Genomic DNA, 19453 nt, shown 5'->3' on the forward strand with positions numbered 1-19453 from the left:
CTGCTGTGAGGGAAGGTAATAATCAACAGAATAAGAAGGCAACAGGGTAAAAAGACTCATCTCTCACCATATAAAAAAATCAGCTCAAAATCCATTAGAGATTTAAATGTAAGACCCAAAACTATGAAATTACCAGAAGAAAACATACAGATGAATACCAGAAGAAAACCAACAGACGTATAAAACCAACAGATGTATAAAAAAATACTAACATCACTAATCATCATAGAAATGCAAATCAAAACCAAAATGACGTATCACCTCACTCCTGTCAGAATTGCTATTAAAAAAAAACATGTTGGCAAGGATGTAGAGAAAAAAGGACACAGTTGGTGGGAATGTAAATTAGTATGGCCATTATGGGAAACAATTTGGAGGTTCCTTAAAATATTAAAAATAGAACTCCTATATGACTTATCAATCCTGCTACTGGGTATATATCCAAAGGAAATCAAGTCAGTATGTCAAAGAGATATCTGCACTCCCATGCTTATTGCAGCACTATTCACAACAGCCAAGATGTGGAATCAACCTAAGTGTCCATTAATGGATGAATGGATAAATAAAATATGGTGTATATACACAATAGAATACTATTGAGCCATAAAAAGGAGGAATTCCTGTCATTTGAGATGACACAGATAAACCTAGACAGCATTATGTTACGTGAAATAAGCCAGGCACAGAAAGACAAATACTGCACGTTCTCATTCATATGTGGAAGCTAAAAAAGTTGGTCTCATAGAAATAAAGAGTAGAGAATGGTGGTTACCAGGTGCTGGGGTGGTTGGAGGTAGGGCGGGGATGAAGAGGCATTGGTTAAAGGATATATTATTACGGCTAGAAAGAAGGAATAAGTCAAGAGATCCATTGTACAGCATAGTGACTCTAGTTAATGATGATCTACTACATTCTTAAAAAATTCAAAGAGAATGGATGTTAAATGTTCTCACCACAAAAATGATAACCATGTGAGGTAATGCATTTGTTAATTAGTTACATTTAACCATATCACAGTGTATATGTACTTCAAAACATCATATTGCACACGACAAATACATACAATTTTATGTGTCAATTTAAAGAAAAATCTTTTTTTTGAGACAGGATTCTCACTCTGTCACCCAGGCTGGAGTGCAGTGGTATGATCTTGGCTCACTGCAGCCTCAACCTCCTAGGCCTAAGTAATTCTCCCATCTCAGCCTCCCAAGTAGCTGGGACTACAGGCACACACCACCATACCTGGCTAATTTTTGTATTTTTGTAGAGATGGGGTTTTGCCATGTTGCCCAGACTGGTCACGAACTCCTGGCCTCAAGGGATCCTTCCACCTCAGCCTCCCAAAGTGCTGGGATTATAAGCGTGAGCCACTACGCCCCAGCCAAAAAAAATTTTTTAATTAAAAACAGAAGGAAATCCTGTCACATGTTACAACACAGATGAACCTTGAGGATATTATACTAAGTGAAATAAGCCAGCCACAAAAGTCAAATGCTGTATGATTCTCCTTATGGGAGGTATCTAAAGTAGTCAAACTCATGTAGAAGGGTGGTGGCCAGGGGCTGGTGGAGGCAGAGGTAGGGAGTTATTTAGTGAGTGTAGAGTTTCAGTTATGTGAGAAGGTCAGTGGGGAGGTGGGTTCGTTCTGGGGATCTGTTGCACAACAAAGTGCATGTAGCTGATAATACTGTATTGTACACTTGGAAATTATTGGCAGGGTAAATGTTATGTTGTGGGGAGGGGGTTGCTACAATAAAAAAAGGAAACAGCAACTGCTTCAGAAAGTTGTTGTGATAAGCCCATTGTGTATGTGTTTGTATGTGCACGCGTGAACTTAACTTGCTCACTGTCAGGAGCAGTCACACGAGACAGCTCCATAAATGCCATAGTGGTCATGAGGAGGAGACCTTACTGATGACAGACAAATCCCACCCTGAAATAAGTACTTTGTAAAGAAAGAAGAATATTCACATTTGTCAGCATCTATATATACTATGCCAGAAATTCTTATATAAGTTTTTTTTATTTAAACTTACACAACTGTGTGGGACCAAAATTATTATCCCGATTGTTCAGATAAGAAAACTGAGGCTCAGACTTGCCAAAAAAACCCAAGAGTTTCTAAGTGATAGAGTTTGATATATATTTATATCCATCTGATTCTACTGTCAAGATAAGACATTCAGCAAATGAAATTTAGAAAAGTTAAATGGTGTATGGTAAGTAGCACTATCATGTCACCAAGTGCATTGGGAAAAGCTCTTCTAGAATATGAATCTTTAGGAAAAAGTAACACAAATTACACAGGTAGGCCACAATACTCCATGAGTACTCACTTCATCTTGGGTAAGGATTATGCTTTTGCAATTGTATAAATGTGTACAGAAAATAACTTGCTTTTACCTGGTTTAGCATGCCAGTCCCAACCTCCAGAAACATCTGGCTGAATGTTCACAGCAGGCGTACTAGAAGCTGCAAATGGGGAAAAGAAAAAGAATGAGAACAAGAGAGCTCAGAACCCACTTTTCTGAGTTCACACAGGATAATGCCATTCCATCCCTGAAGCCTGCATGGCCCCAGCAAGATCCCAAGATATCCACTCCTCCTTCTGAGTTCTTGCCACATTCTGCAACACTCGACATGTTCTGCCTTCACCTATGGTTGTTCACACGAGGCTTGACAGAAAATACATATTATTTGTCTCTGCTCCTTCTTTGTCTCACTTTGGTTTTACCTCCATATCCACACACTTTGAGTTATCACTGAGCAAGTATCTGTCTCCATTCAGTTGTGAGTCCCTCAAAGGCAAGAAAGAACTATCTTATGTGTGTGTGTCCCACCTCTAAATTTAACACAAAGTCAGTGTGCAATAAGAAAAGGGGGAAAACACCTTAAACTCAGTTTACCTTTGCTAAGCATTAAGTATAGAGGCATAATCCACTTAAAACTGACATTTTGTTTTCTCCTCTGTTGTGACATGAGTTGAGAATCATGAGTCATGCAGAACATGTATTGGGCACTGGCTATACACCATCACTATGCTGGTTGTCAGGGATGTGTCTATGGTACTCAAAATAAACTCATTACAGCTTCAAAATAAATCATTCTGACCCCCCCTCAAAGTTCCAAACATATAATTTAAAAGGAATATTTGGCTAAAAGGAATCAGGTGTACTAGAGGAATACATGTGCGTAGTAAGTTTTTTATACATCTATAAAATCTATATAGGAAACAGGACGCCATGATGAAGAATTTCTTTCTGAGGCACCTCTAGGTTTTGCCCACACAAATTAATGATTAAAATGTAAATACTAAACTGACATTGCAACTGGGATTTAAAACACACACACACACACACACACATATCACCACCAGAAGGCATCAAGATTAGCATTCCAAATCTTTTATTTCCTTGTTTTGTTTACTTAGTACCAACCAAGTCATCTAGTACCTTCCCATCATTAAGTTAAAAAGGATATGCCATTATCAGCAATAATAATTCTTTCTTTTCTATTTCTCCCTTCTCTTTTTACACAGTAACCCATTCCACTGAGGTGGAAGTTAGACGGTTTTGCTAATATGTTCTATCTGATTTCCTTTAAGCTCTGATCTTAGTCTTACATCCAATTAAGACGTAGAAGTAGGTATCAGAACTTCAACCTTATTGCTAATAAAACCCACAAACCCTTATGACTACCTACCACATGCAAGGCACCACACCAGGGGGACAGAGACTAAAAGATGCATTATCTATCCTCAAGAAACTTAAGGTCTGTTAGAGAAACAGGAATGTATTTTTTCAAAAAGGTAATTACCTAATATTTTAGTCTCTATTTTGCCTTTTATTATCATTATTTATTTGTTCTTCCAACATCATGTCCCAAGTGATTGTTCTCTTCAGAATAGATGTTCAATAAATATTTGTTGAGCCCAAAGGCAGTATTTTTTTTATTTTCACAAGAGATTGGCGATGCCTTGCAGAAACCCGGGGGAAGTACCCTGAGGATTTGGAGGTGGGCAATCTGACCTCCCAAAGCAGACATCTGAGTGTCACCTATATTCTGCCCTATATGAAGACGGTGAGTTGATTCAGTAACAGTGAAATGATCATTGCTTTCCCAACAAGGAGAGGAGAAAATTCTTTCCACTCGCTAGCACAATACAGGCCAAAATGAGAAACGTAACCACAAAACAAAGGAGTACTAACTGGCCTAAATTGGGTGATAAACATCATGTTCTAATCAGCTCATCAGAAACAGAAAACTGGATCCAAAACTGCCAAGCTGCCAAGTATGAACACCCACGTCCATGGGACACAAAGGGTAGTACTCTTATTAAAACAATAATTTCAAAGTATTAAAATCAGGAAAACATATAGCCTTATGACACTATCACTGTGCATCAAAGAAACTTTGATGGGAAAAATGAGTTAATTCATTTTATATTTAATATTGGAAAGATAGATAGCACCTAGCATGTGCCAGTAATTCTTTTAGGCACTATGGATGCATTAATGAACAAAACAAAATTCCCTGCCTTTGTGGAATTCATGTTCTAACAGAGAGAGATAGATGACAAAACAATGTAACACATAAGTTAATTATTGCATATACTGGAAGTTACTAAGCACAACAGAAAGGGGAATGTAGAGTAGGGCAGGGAGAGGAGTTGCGATTTGAAATGGAGGAATCAGAGTAGACTCCACTGAGGTGACATTTGAGCAAAGACTTGAAGGAGGTGAAGGACTTAGCCACACAGATGCCTGGGGAAGAGTATGAGGCAGAGGAAACAGCCAGTGCAACAGCAAAGAGGCCAGTACAGCTGGAATGCAGAGAGTAAAGTGGGAGAGAATGGGAAATGAGGTCACGGGCACTGCGATGCTAGAGCATACAGAGCCTACATAGGCCATTTCAAGGACTTTGGTTTTCACACTGAGTGAAATGGGGAGGCATTTTGAGCAGAGCAATGACATGACTTAACATTTTAAATGAGTGAGAAAACCAACTCTACTCTACGTTCCTGCATCTTTTCTCCTACAAGCAGTCAACATCCAATCAGGAGACTCTCTCAAGTGAGCATGACTCATAGGTAAGAGGGGAATTTCTTGTATATTGTCCTGAGGATGCACTTCAAATAGTTTGAGATTAAAGACTAGTTGGAAATGAACGATAAAAGTTGTTCCTGGACTCTTTTTTAGTCCCGGACTCTTTTTCAGTTTCACCAGTGTTGCAAAAGTCATCTTCCTTTTGCATTGGCATGGTTTCCCAAAGTCAACTGATGACTGGACTGCATTCACCAAGCAAGCTCAGGATGCCTTCAACCATACATCACCTTCTAGGTTGTGGCCAATAATGTTCAATAGACTTCAACATCAGGAATGAGCTACAACTCTCTGGCTCAAAGTTATTTATCCCTCACTGCAGAGCTCCGGTTTTAATCAATGTTACCTAAGTGACACACTTATATAAATGAATGTGATTATTACTCTCTATACAACCTAAGTCTCTAACATAGAAATATAATTTGGGCCACATATGTAATTTTATATTTCCTAGCAGTCACATTTTAAAAAGTAAAAAGACACTATTGAAATTATTTTTAATAATATAGTTTATTTAACCCCGTATGTTCAAAATATTATGTTAATAAATGATCAATATAAAAATATTGATGAGATGTTTCACATGCTTTTTTGTACTAAGTTTTGAAATCTGGTATGTATTTTATACTAGGAGCGTATCTCAAATCAGACTAGCCACATTTAGAGTCATCAACAGCCACATGTAACTAGTGGCTATCATATCCCAAACTTTGTTCTTTGGAATACCAATTTTGTGGACTACTAACATATTTTTTTATTTAAGACATATTTTTCCACATTTCAAAGATTTCTCTAACCAAGAAGTATCTTCCAGTCATTTCATAGTGGCAGTGTTTTTTTCCTTCTTATTGGTACACAAAATAATTGTATGTCCTACAATCAAGGATCATTTATGATTCTGTCCATGTAGCTCTAACGCAAAAAAGGATACCATAGTCAAATAGGAAAGCAGAGCAAAACAAAGTTAAGCAGGTTTCTGTCCTGTAAGACAACCCAGAGCTTTTGATATGTTAAGGTGAGTTGTTAATTTCAAAAACAGAGATGTGTGAGGAAGCTTTCACCAAAAAAGCACCCACAGGGTGCTTTTATATATGAGCACTTACTGATATCTTGCAGAAAACTATGTTCCACTAAACACAATATAAAATATTTCCTTACCATGTACTGTGGGCGAAGGACTTCTTGTGGGCTGGAGAAAGGGGTCACTGGAAGCGCTGGATGTGTTCAGAAAAGAACCCAGCAAATCCTGACCTGATGGTTTAGAAGGTGCTCCAAATGGGTCAAAGGTGGCACCTAGAAAACAATGGGAAAATATATTTATTTGTCCCATGAGTTCGTTCACTAAATGTCAAAGAATTGTCACTTCCTGCAGGGCTAACAGTGGACTCCAAGAATTTCCTATCTTTGTGGACAAAGGAGTAGTCTGGATTTATCTGTTGAACCACAGCCGATACCATTGCTGCTACACAAGGCTAATCTGCCCAGCAGATGTTAGGAGAGCATTATGCCAAGGACATCTTAGCTGAAAACGTATTAAGCCATATATCCCACCTCGGTTTTAAGAGCAGGATTTATTTGTTATCTAGCCTTATCCCTTCTTACCATACTTAGTACATTTAAAATATCAATTTATGTTAAACTAGGGGCATTCTCCAATAACTACAACTGCCCAACACCACAAGACAAGAGCTCAAAATTTAGTCTTTGCAACAATGCTAATATGTATCATCCCCATTTTACAACTGAGAAGATTTTTCAATAATGTTACATAGACAGTTAAGTCCTGGGATTCAAATCCAGGTCTTTAACTCTAGACTTGGGTGTTCTTTCTACTTCCTCTTGGGGGGATAGAATACTTGCATTCTAGATACTAATACTTGCCACTAATCCAGTGGGTATCCTCAGACAGGTCTATCAGTACATCTAAGCCTCGGTTTCATTGTCTATAACATGAGGCACAGAATTAACTGATGTCTAAGGCCCCTTCTGGCACTGGAATGCCACTAGCTGCCTGAAACTATGATGAATGAAATCATGAGAGTCACACCAGGTGCATAGTCTTAAAATGCAATTATCGAGTACTGTGCTATCTTGGATCTTGGAAACTGTTTTCCTGACAGAGCTTTTTTTCACTTTGGCAAGTTAAAACTATATGGAAGGAAGTGAAGTACAGAGGAAATAGCACTGGCATAGGATTCAGGGCACCTGACTTCACATCCTGGCTCCATCAATAGCTAACATCAGAGCTTGAGCCTCAACACCAATACTCTGTAATTCTGAGACCCACACTCATGAAGGATGCCTCCAGCTGAACCATCACAAGTCAAGACCAGCCCAGAGCCTTCTGGGAAGGATACGCTTGGGGAAAAAAAATGTTCCTATAGGAAACTATAGGCCTGAAGAGTTGAGACATTTCTCTTTACCCTTCCTAATATGAAGTTATCTTGGTTAATGGTGACAGGACCAAGGGACAGCTAATTTGAGTGGGTTCTTCAGGAGTTGTACTGGATCTCTGCTTACCCAGCTACACTGTCTTATAAATGTAAAAAAATCCTAGATGACCCATAGTAGGTTTGAGTCTCTGGCAATGAGACAGTGAAACTAACAGAGCCTCAAGGGGCTCAAACTCCTTACCTAGTACCAACTACTCTGTTCTAGGAAGCTGTGCTTCTGGCATGAGTCACTTAAACATATTTTCAAATAACCAAACAATTCCCTGGATAGCCAACATATATTCGGAAAACTATAACTTCAGGAAGACATTATAGGAAAGTAGAGGGAAAGCTCTAGAGTCAAATAACCTAGGTTTGGACACTGGCCTTATCAATCACTAGTCATATAAACCTATGCTACTGATTTAATTCTACGCTTCCATTTCCTCAACTATAAAATGGGGATAAAAACAGCACTTATTTATTGAGTTTCTATGAGAATTAAATAATGTTTAGTATTAAATTCCATGTCTGGCAAATAGTAAATATCTCATAAATATTAGCTATTTTTATCAATAATAATTCATCAATCAGTATGTTTAAGCAGACTAATGCAGCTCAGGGGTTGAAGTGCTAAACAAAGAAAATTAGAAGAGTGTGAAGCTCAAACGTCCACTCTTACACTACCTTAGTGTGCTACCCAAATGGACAATATTTCTATTTTTTCTTATGCTCTCAATTTAAATAAAGATACAGACCTCCTCTAAAGGACTTACAGTGAAATCAGAAAAGTCCAGCTTATTAGGAAAGTTCAATTCCACCTATCTGGCCCAAAGGTTAGAATTCAAATCTGAGAGGCACAGTGCAACATTACCTTCTCCCACTCTTAGGGTTGGAGACGCGGAGGTGGAGGTGGCAGAGCGGCGTGGTGTTGACTGGGTAGACGCAGGTCCACTAGGATGAAACACATCTTCCACTCCTGACTGTCCAGCCTGGGTGGGACCAGCTGCACCTCCACCTCCAAACAGGTCACTCAGTAGTTCAGAATTGGTGGGAGGAGCTGCTGGCGGAGAGAAGCTGTTACTCACTACAGACCCTTCCAGGCCCAAAAGGTCCACATCCTCAGGGGGTGGAGGGGCTGCTGGCTCCTGCTGCTTTTTGCTGGGCTTCTTGACTCCATGAGGCTTGTCACCATTGGCATTGCCATGCGGACTGGCAAGTGTCAGAAGTTCATCATCTGATTGCTCACTTTCCTGATTCACTAGGGCAGCGTGGTCCTCCTCACAGAATGACTTCTCCGATTTCTGATCTGAGGAAGGCCAGTATACCGTAAGAGATTAGCTGTTGACCACAGCATTGTTGGTTTTTGTTATAATATATGTATATAATTCCAGAAAGACAGAAGGATTCAGCCCTGAGCAAACAGTGTTTTTAGACCCTAATCAGTGGAACACTTGATGTATTTCACATTACATTCAACTACCACTTGTTGAGCATCTGAGAGGCAGTAGAGTGTAGGGGTAAGGAGCAGGAACTCTGGAGCCAGCCTAGGACTGAATCTCAGCTTCACTACTCACTGGCTCTATGACACTGGGCAAGTTACTTTATTTGTCTGTGCCTTGGTTTCCTCCTCAGCAAAGTGGGGATAACAAATTGTACCTAACGGCCGGGCGTGGTGGCTCACACCTGTAATCCCAGCACTTTAGGAGGTTGAGATAGGATCACTTGAGGTAAGGAGTTTAAAACCAGCTTGGCCAACATGGTGAGAACCCCGTCTCTACTAATAATACAAAAATTAGCTGCATATGGTGGCGTGTGCCTGTAATCCCAGCTACTCGGGAAGCTGAGGCATGAGAATTGCTTGAACCCAGGAGGTAGAGGTTGCAATAAGCCAAGATCATGCCATTGTACTCCAGCCTGGGCTACAGAGTGAAACTGTGTCTAAATAAATAAATAGTACCTAACTCACAGGCTACTGTGAGAAATACGTGAGATGATATTATAAATCACTCCAATCAATAGTAAGTAGTACCTAAGTGTTGATTTTTTTTTCAGGCACTATGCTAGGTGCTTTGGCCGGGGAGGGTAGTACAAACCATTATCTGCTAGTCATTTGCTGACACTTCTCACTGTCTTTACTTCTCCATGTGTCCTGTAGCCAAAAGTAAATCCTTTCTCTAACAGTCTGGAGCAGAAGTGAACCACACATTTAAAAAGTGAAAAGAAGGGCTCTGCTGTGAAAGGTCCTTATACCAGCTTGAAATGGGTACTTTCAGCACAAAATGAGCAGCAGGAAAGAGGCCTCCTCTGGGGAAGGAGTGACTTTCCAAGCCCTCCCTGAGATAGATCTTCCCATAAAAATTTGATATTTAATGCCAGATAGACCCACATTCCAAGTCAAGTATGGATCCACATCCTTTATTCCAAATTATAAAATGTAATAAGCTATGAAAAGGAAAAGTTTTCCTAAGTTTGGCATGAATTCAGTCGGTGGAAAACTGACAGACATGAATATGAAGATGCTTATAGTCTTCATTTATCTCACTTAGGGCTATTATTTATATGTTCTACTGTAGAAATATTAATATATTTGATTATAGGTTATTATCTGAGATATCACTTGGGATATCAAGTTACATCAGTTTATGTAGCATATCACCCTTCTAAAATCCAAAAAGTTCTGCATTCCTAAACATACCTGGCTCTGAGAGGTTCAGACAAGAGACTGTACATCTATACTAAAACCTATTTCAGAGTCTACAGGAATTATCTCTAAATTATTTACTAAAATGACAGTGGAGAGGTAGAAGTGAAGTTGTATTAAAAGCCCTCGCTGTGAGGAAAATAAGAGGTAAGAAAGGCCAACAGGGGATAAGAAATCTACCTACTGTCCAGATACCACTGGGTTTCCCAAATTTGAGGATTTGCTAGTTCCATTTCTCAAAAGAAAATTCTGAAAGTGAGTCTTTCAATTCAAAGGAATTTTATGAACAACTTTTTCATCAAACTGAAGGCTAAAGGCGATGGGAATATTGTCTTACATTCACACAACAGAGGAAGGTCAATCAGGATAATTTCAGATAGACCATCGCCACAGCCAGTTTCCCACGCCTTTCATACCCAAACCCTGACTACCCACGTCTACACTGAATCTCACAGTTAACCTCAGCCAGCTCTAAAGCAAGGACAGCCAATGGGAATTGATTAGGATGCCGATGTCAGGCTACTGCTGGCAGCAGTTGCAAGTGTTACATTGGGAAGGATTCTGAAAATATCTCCAGGTTTAAGAGAAAAGAACCTAGTAATCAAGCCCTTATCTGGTATGGCTGTTAAAGCAAGAGCAGAGATATACAGGCCGAGTGTTTGCTTTCTCTGCAGCAGGGTAAGCTCAGTTCTGCCCTGCTAGTGGTTAAGGCTCCCTGGGGGGAATGCTGGTTTTATATTTTTATAATATTTAGTTGACAGCAGAGGATAGAATCCTGTGTTAATCTCATTACAGAGGCAGCAGTCTAAAGGGAGATCATAAACAAATCACACTTATTTGTCAGTCCAGGAAAGATGTGACCAAAAACACAGCATAGAGAAGGGAGAATTCAGTTTAAAATGGCCTTTTGCATCAGTCTAAGAGCATCTATTGAGTTGAAAGTAGGGAAGTTGCCTGATTTGAAAAGGGAAGGAATTGGAAGGATGAAAACTTGAATGATGTCTTTTAAAAAACTTTTTAATTAAAAAAAATTTTTTAGAGATGGAGTCTTGCTCTGTCACCCTTCTGGCACAATCATAGCTCACTGCAACCTTGAACTCCTGGACTCAAGCAGTCTTCCTGCCTCAGCCTCTGATATAGCTAGGACTACAGCCATTTGCCACCACTCCCACCTAATTTTTTAAATTTTTTGTAGAGATAGGGTCTCACTATATTGCCTGAGCTGGTCTTGAACTCCTGGCCTTCCTATCGTGGCCTTCCAAAGTGCTGGGCTTACAGGTGGGAGTCCGTGTGCCTGGACTGAATGACCTCTAAGTGCTGCTTTAATGTAGTCTGCTTCTAGGGCCAACATCTTTACAGAAGAAATACATAATCATCAAACCATGTGACTTAAAGAAACACTTGTAAATACCTTGCCAACAGAGAGAGGCAAAGAAACCACTTTGTCCGTAATGCCTGGGGTTGTCTGGAGGGATATCTATTGGAGCCTGTCCTGCAAGACAAAAAGACCATGTAGCATCAATGAGACACAGGAAATAAATAACAGAGAGGCTTCAACCTGAAAAACAAAACCATCAGGTGACTCATACCTCCTAAGGCCAGCGTATCTTGATGTTCCTGGTGAGAAGAGAAGAGGATGCTGGGATTGACATCTTTTGTGCAGTAATGTTCCCATGGTGGAGTTAAGTCTATTACTTTGTCATGGGGCTGTAGTTCTACATCCAGTGTCACCTGAAATAGCTGAGGATATTTTTCTGGTACATCACATGCATCTAACTCAGGCCTAAATAGGGATTTAAAAAAGATAAATTCAGTGAAAAACAATGGAACTGGTATGATGTTTGGCACAGAAGTCGTCTTATGTTGACTCTTAGGTTAAATCTAGGTCTCATTTCTAAACAAGACTCAGTCATAACCAGATAAGTTACTTTACTTTTCTGAGCTTCAGTTTCCTAATCTAGAGAAAAGAGGAGAATAATGCCTGCTCAACAAATTTGAATGCTACTGCATGTAAAAGCATTCTGGAAAGCACGGCTGATGTGACTGGCACGGCAAAATCCGTTATTAAAATAGTGCAATAGGCCCACAGCCACTGTCCTGAGCCCTTGAACATCTACTCCTATCCTGGCCCCAGCAACTCCATCCTGGCTTTAGCCACCCCCACACCTGCGTTCACCTAGACCACACTATGAGATAGGGTAATATTGGTGCAGAAAGGTCCTCCAGAAGCCTGCTTCAGTGCTATAGCGGGGCATCTATTCTGATGCATCATTGCTGATACCATACCACTGATTAAACTGCCATCCCCACTGGAAAACACAAGGGGATACACAGATGCAAAGGATCAAAAGTAATGATACTTTGTTCCGCTTTGTTTACCCTTATTCCCTCACATAGAATTTTAGAACTTTCTATTTGAATTCTTTGGTCCCTTTGTACTTCTGAAGATAAATCATATTCAACTGAAAGCTTTAGAATGCCCACAGCCTCTCTGTGCTACTGAGTGACACTCAGTAGTCCAGCAGCACAGGATTCCAGGGGATGCTACAGCCTAGTGCCATTGAGCCTCAGCAGTTCACAGCTAATTTGATCCAAACAGACTTTTGGCCCAACCAGTACTTACTTGGTGAACTTTAAAACTGTTGTGTCCAGTGGTATGAATCCAGTGTGAAACTGAAGCTGGAATATCTGTGTGTTGGTCACCTAAAAATACATGAGAGAAGCACATTACAATCAATCAGCAAAAAGGGAATCTGATCAAAAGATTAGATTTTTGGGAGACATGCACCTTCAACTGTTTCAATATCTGAATTTGTGTTTACTATGGATATTAAATGACCTCCCCAGTTAGAATAGGCTCAGCTTCATTTCCAGCCTCTCCTCTACTTGAACTCTGCCTTGGCAAACCATTTTCTCGTCCGCTAAGTACTACGTTCTTGCACACAGGCATACTTTGACTCACTGCATTCCTTCTACCCAGGATGCCCTGTTCCAACCCAATGAACTCATCCTTTAGGGCATGTCTTGAAAGTTCATATTCTCTCTGTAGCCTTTCTAGGCCACTGCTGGCTAAAACAAACTGCTCCCATTATAACACCTCACCCTCCCTCTAATATGGTATCATGCATATTTGTACTTATATGGATTTCCCTTGTGAAATTGAGTCCCTTAAAGGCAGAGACATAGTCTTACTCTTGTCAATCCTAAAAACCTCAGCAATGGCTGGCACAAAGCACTCACTTAGCCAATATGTGATGACTCAAAACACAGTTACTTGCCACATTATTCCTAATAGCAAAAAAAATGGCAATATCCCAAATGTTCACCCACTGATGATTAACTGAGATTATCAACAGAGATTAATACATTGTGACATTACAATGGAATGATATTTGGCCATATAAGATAATGAAGTGCTGACACATGCTATAACATAATAAGCTTCAAAAACATTATTCTAAGTGAGAGAAGGAAGCCTCAAATGGCCACATATTGTATGATTCCATTAAATAAAATGTCCCAAATAGACAAACCCATAGAGACAGAATGTAGATCAGTGGCTGCCAGGTGATGGAGGAGAGGGAATAGGAAGTGACTGCTATAGGTACAGGGTATCTTTTGTGAGTGATGAAAATGTTCTGGAATTAGATAGTGGTGATGTTTGCACAACCTTTTGAATAGACTAAAAACAACTGCATTGTACACTTTAAAAGGGTGACTTTTATGTTATGTGGTTTTATCTCAATTTTTTAAAATTGAAAAAATACAATCCCTTAATTCCACATCCTCAGTAGAAATCTCTTCCCTTACACTGATCCAAATGGGGCACTATAAGAAAAGCTTATAGGCTTACAGGTGTATTTCTCATAAGTGTATTTTCTTATAAGAAAAGCTTACAGGCTTCTAAAGAGCATGGTTTGCTAAGAGTTCCAGAGCCGCCACCCTCTGGCACAGACATCATGCCAAGGACTTTGGGCAAGTCACAACCTCTTTGAGTCTCAGTTCCTCCCCTGTAAGACGAGGGAGATGAGCTAAGCAATCTTTAAAGGCTCTTTTTCATTCTAAAACTACAAGTCACTCAAGCCCAAAGTGACGGGGAGAAAAGATTCAGAAATACTCCTATTGAAGACTCAGATGAGCTTATGCCATGATTCTTCCAAAAACCATACCTTAGCCTGTAGCCGGCTCCCAATGGTTGACCTCAAGTGATACATGGAAACGACCACGTCTCCTTGCACAGTGATGTTCAAGGGAATGAAGATTTTTCCATCTTGGACACGATATTCTCTGTAAACACAGACCAAAATATACATTGAAAGAGAGTCCAATCTGGTACAATCACACAGACACAGGTATAGTCCTCTGTGGCTCTGGCCCAGAGGCCTGTTTGCCCAGGCCTGGACCCAGAAACTATTTCCTATCTTGAGCAAAAACAGGAGTGCAGCCAGTGCCAACTGGTTGTGCAGTGGGATGGTGCTGGTCTAATGCCAGGCCCCCTCTCTGCATCCCATCTGGACTGCAATTGCCCATGCCTGCTTTGCAGATCTCATTTTCCTCAAATGCATCTAGCCCCCATGTATTTGCCTTTTCTTAACTTTAAATTAATAGTAAAAGCAGAGATAAAGGGAACAAAAAATCCACTGGAGATCAGGATACAAACAGAAATGTCTTGCTCTGTGAAAGTCTTGGATGCCAGTCCTCAAATTCAATCTATTCCAAACTAATTTCATGTTATGTTACCACCCACTTCCTTCTCTCCACATACCCTATGACCACCCACTGGCACCTGCTCTTTATTATGGATTCTGTAATTTCTTTAATTACATCACCATCTACCTAGTTGCTCACTTAGAAACCTCATTCATCAGTGATTCTTCCATTACTCTCACCTAATCCCATCAAGGCCATCTCCTTCTTCAATGGCCAGGTGTCCTATGTTCCCCTCCACTGTCTTAATCCTCTATACAGCTTATGCTAGTCCCTTAGCCTATATCACGGTTTGATTTGAAAAAGGGCCATAACATCCCCTGATTTACTTGTACTTTTCTATGATTACCACTGATGTTGAACATTTTTTATATATCAGCTATTTCACAATGATATAGTCTTGCAGGAAGAATATATTCAACTCATTCCTGCTCATTTACACGAGAATTGAGAAGTACACAGGAAGAAGTAAAGTATCATGACTTACTTCATTCGTTCAAAATCTGTGCAAGTCGAATATATTTTGGTTTCTCCAATGAGTACATCACAGTAAGGGCGACATCCATTCCTCTGTTTGTTGAAAAAGGGTATTGGACTGACAGTGATCGACTTAATTGTGAGAGGCTTGAAGTGAGGGCGGTAGGGCTTGTCTGCCAGTAGGTCACACATATAGCCCAAGTATCTGAAACAGAAGGTTGGCACTCTCTTGGGGCCCATCACACCAGGAGAAGCAAGCAATCAATATTTGCTATGAAGATTCTTCTTGCAAATTACTGTTATAATAAAAACTTATTCTATCAATTTCTTAAATATTAACTAGCAAAAGATAATGCAACCAATAATTTAGGAAAGATTTTATCTACTGAGATTGCTGTACTTCCCCAATGAACTGATAATGGGGTATTTATTAAATCAAAAAGCTTATGGGAATTTTATAGCACTTCAATATTTGAACATCTATTCCTATTTTATCTAGCAGATCCAATTTATCAGCTAAAATTTGGCTTTGGATAAATTTTAGAATTTTATCATCAGAAGCACTTTTAATCCAAAAAATTAAGGAGATGTAGTTTTTAAAAAAAAATGAAGAAATTGTGATAAAAGAAAAATGAATGTTATCTGAAAACAGTTTTTTTATTCCATTTTTCAGATTATCTTTTGTAATCTATTTTATTTCTGTATCAGAGTTACAAGAAAAAGTGAATTTTAAAACACTTTATTGTCTATGTATTTTTGCATTTCCCTTTGTTAAATCAGGTTTCCCACAGGAGGATCACCAGTGATAAGTATAACCAGCTACTGCTGTTTTTCAATAAAGACCCGTATAATAAAACAAAAAGGGACTGGTCTTAGAGCCTGGGATCAAGAATGCTGTTCTGGCTATGTCCACTGGGCATTAGACCTGAGGCAAATCACAACCTGTCTTGAGTCCCAGTTTCCTCACCTGTAAAATGAGGGAAGTTGGATGTAAGTATTCTTTAAAGTTTGCTTCTAGTTTTAACATCATAAATTTTCGTATGGGGGCTTACAAACTGAATGACAATCTAATATCCCAATCCAATTCAGTTTTTCCATAGTTCAGGATAATGCCAGATTGATGTGGTTTGGCTGTGTCCCCACCCAAATCTCATCTTGAGTTGTAGCTCCCATAATCCCCACATGTTGTGGGAGGGATCCGGTGGGAGGTAATTGAATCATGGGGGTGGATTTTCCCATGCTGTTCTCATGATAGTGAATAAGTCTCATGAGATCTGATAGTTTCATAAAGGGCAGTTTCCCCACACATGCTCTCTTGCCTGCCACCATGTAAGATGTGCCTTTGCTCCTCCTTCACCTTCCACCATGATTGGGAGGCTTCCCCAGCCATGTGGAACTGTGAATCCATTGAACCTCTTTTTCTTTATAAATTACCCAGTCTCAAGTAGTTCTTCATAGCAATATTAAAATGGACTAACACAGAGATAAAGTAAAAGAAACTTATGAAAGAATTTATAAGGCATATTTAAAACAGTACATGATACCAGTCAGACTACATCTGTGCCTACCCTGCATCTAGCTTATTTTACCTCCTATGGGATGGTGAAAGTCCAACTCCTGGTCGCTTTGCATATAGCAATCGAATGGCTGGGCCAGGAGTAGAGTAGAGATTACAGAAAATGAACATAGCACCAACCAGAATTGATGATGCCGCCCGTCCATCCTGTCAAAGAAAATGCATAAAATCATTATGAACATGATCAAATTAGCCATTCTCCATTGAAAATGGCAGAATTTGCAATTAAGAGAGAGAGAGAGGAGAAATCCTCTTAACTGTGGGTGCTTTTCGTTTAAAAATTATTCACTTGAAAACCAAAATTTGTTTCAGCTTTTTAAATCAAAGGCAGCAAGGAAAGACTTATCCTTAGAATAAAATTGATTCTAATCTGAGAAGCCCAATTTGATTTGTATATATTTACTGAAAAATAATATAATCTTCAAACTAATTTTGGACTTGTTGAATTAAAAGTTGAAGTCTCTTGGTTTAGGATTGGAAGTAAAGAGCTCACAGGTTAGGTAAATGCTGCTTGTTGGGATATGGCATATATGTATCTCATGCAAAGTATGTTCCTAGATTCATATAAAATAAAGAACCTTCACCAGATTCAACTTCATTCAATGTAGAAATAAATCTGTTGTGGACTGAATGTTTGTATGCCCCAGAATTCATATGCTGAAATCCTAATGTGATGGTATTAGGAGGTAGAGCTTTGGGGAGGTAATGAGGTAGGGAGAGTGGAGATCTCATGAATGGGAATTGTGCCCTTATAAGAACAGACAAAAGAGCTTGCTGTCATCTCCCTCTGCTCTTGGCCATGTGAAGATACAAGAAGACAGCCATCTGCCACCCCAGAAGCAGGCCCTCATCAGACATTACAAGTGCAGGCACCTTGGCTGGGCATAGTGGCTCATGTCTGTAATCCCAGCACTTTGGAAGGCCAAGGTGAGCAGATTGCCTGAGCTCAGGAGGTCGAGACCAGCCTGGGCAACATGGTGAAACCCCATCTCTTCAAAAAGAAAAAAAGAAAGAAAAGAACTGCAGTCACCTTGATCTTGGACTTTCCAGCCTCCAGAACTACATTCCTGTTGTTTAAGCCACCCGGTCTATGGTATATTTGTTATAGCAGCTCAAGCTAATTAAGACAAAATTCAGTAACATCCCTGACACATGTGACCTAGCTTCTTCTAGAATACTTTAAGTGACAGGGAGATTACTTCCACTTGAAGTAGCCGATTCCAGTTTACAGAGCCCTTCCTTATACTGAATATGTTGAGTTGAATTTCATTCCTCCATAGCTTCCAATCAATGACCCTCATCCTTTCGTGAGAACAAAAAATAAACCTACTCCTTTCTCCCTATGGCAGTCCTTCACATATCTGAAATACCCTCCCTTTCTATCAATGCTTCTATTCCCTTTTAAAACAAACTCAATCCCTTCTATTCTTCCTTATTTGATATTCCATTTTAAGAGACATAATCATTTAGCACATTTCTTCTAAACAAATTCAAGTTTTAAAATGACAACCTTAAATGTGCTGCCCAGATGTGAAATGAAAGATATCAGATATGTTCTGACCAAACTAGAGAAGAAATATCATCTTCTTTATTCTGGACACTATGCTTTTATTAACATAACCCCAGCCCAAACTAGTATAAATGCAAGCTAAGTAACAACATAAGCTTTTATTATTCTCTCTATCCACTAAAACCCCTAGATTTTTTCCAGATGACATGTTAAGGTAATGTGCAAATATGTTTAATCTTTTAAAACCAGAATTCAGGACTTTACATTTATCTTGTATTTAATTTCATATCGTTAGTTAAGTGACCAACCTACAAGAACTTTTAAAATCCAAATTCATTATGTGACCCTTAAAATTCTAAGAAAATTGATAAGCTGAATTTCCACATCTTCATCAAAGTTGTTGATTAAAATGAATAACTAAATAAAACCTCCTCCCAGGAGAAAGGTGATCCATTAATCACCTACCTTTGGAAGCAGATATTCAACCCCAACTCAACTAAATACATAACAACCTAGCCACATTTCTCCATCCTGACTAGAAAAAACTAAGAAATACCTTGCAGGACTCCAATAAACTATCTCAACTAGTCTGTTATGTGAAATGTTCTGTTGGTTTGATATGTGCTCATAACAAACCAATGGAGACTCCTTTTTTGCTAAGAGTTTAAAATCATCTGTGCAAAACTTTCTCAGAATTGTGCCTGGAATTACCATCAGGTTCACAAGCCTACAACTTTCCAGGATCAACCTCCTTCCATATTTTGGGAAAAAATCTCCTCTCTTCATTTGCCTGGCACCTCTCCTTCCTGTTTCTTCATATTACAAATGAAATCCATAATTGCTTCTCCAAGTGCTTTCGGTATTGTGTCACATAATTTAAGCCTTGAGAGTGAATTAATCTGAAGGATTGTGAGGCTCTCCTACTATCTTGCTACCTACCAGCTT

At 39.3% G+C, this 19453-nt stretch overlaps 1 protein-coding gene across 5 annotated transcripts in view; it reads right to left on the reverse strand.

Annotated features, from left to right (window-relative positions):
- DNAJC6 (DnaJ heat shock protein family (Hsp40) member C6) overlaps window positions 1–19453 on the reverse strand; it is a 162394-nt gene that overhangs the window by 15365 nt on the left and 127576 nt on the right. For all 5 annotated transcript variants that reach the window (XM_055233606.2, XM_063613298.1, XM_055233605.2 and 2 more), the window contains 9 exons: window positions 17012–17145; window positions 15433–15627; window positions 14408–14525; window positions 12862–12941; window positions 11828–12021; window positions 11650–11730; window positions 8409–8843; window positions 6261–6395; window positions 2404–2472 (listed from right to left, as the gene is read on the reverse strand). In XM_055233606.2, coding sequence (XP_055089581.1) covers window positions 2404–2472; window positions 6261–6395; window positions 8409–8843; window positions 11650–11730; window positions 11828–12021; window positions 12862–12941; window positions 14408–14525; window positions 15433–15627; window positions 17012–17145 — 1441 coding nt within the window. The remainder of the gene's footprint in view (window positions 1–2403; window positions 2473–6260; window positions 6396–8408; window positions 8844–11649; window positions 11731–11827; window positions 12022–12861; window positions 12942–14407; window positions 14526–15432; window positions 15628–17011; window positions 17146–19453) is intronic.

Source organism: Symphalangus syndactylus, chromosome 19 (genome assembly GCF_028878055.3).
Source record: "Symphalangus syndactylus isolate Jambi chromosome 19, NHGRI_mSymSyn1-v2.1_pri, whole genome shotgun sequence".
In the NCBI taxonomy this organism is placed as follows: Eukaryota; Metazoa; Chordata; class Mammalia; order Primates; family Hylobatidae; genus Symphalangus; species Symphalangus syndactylus.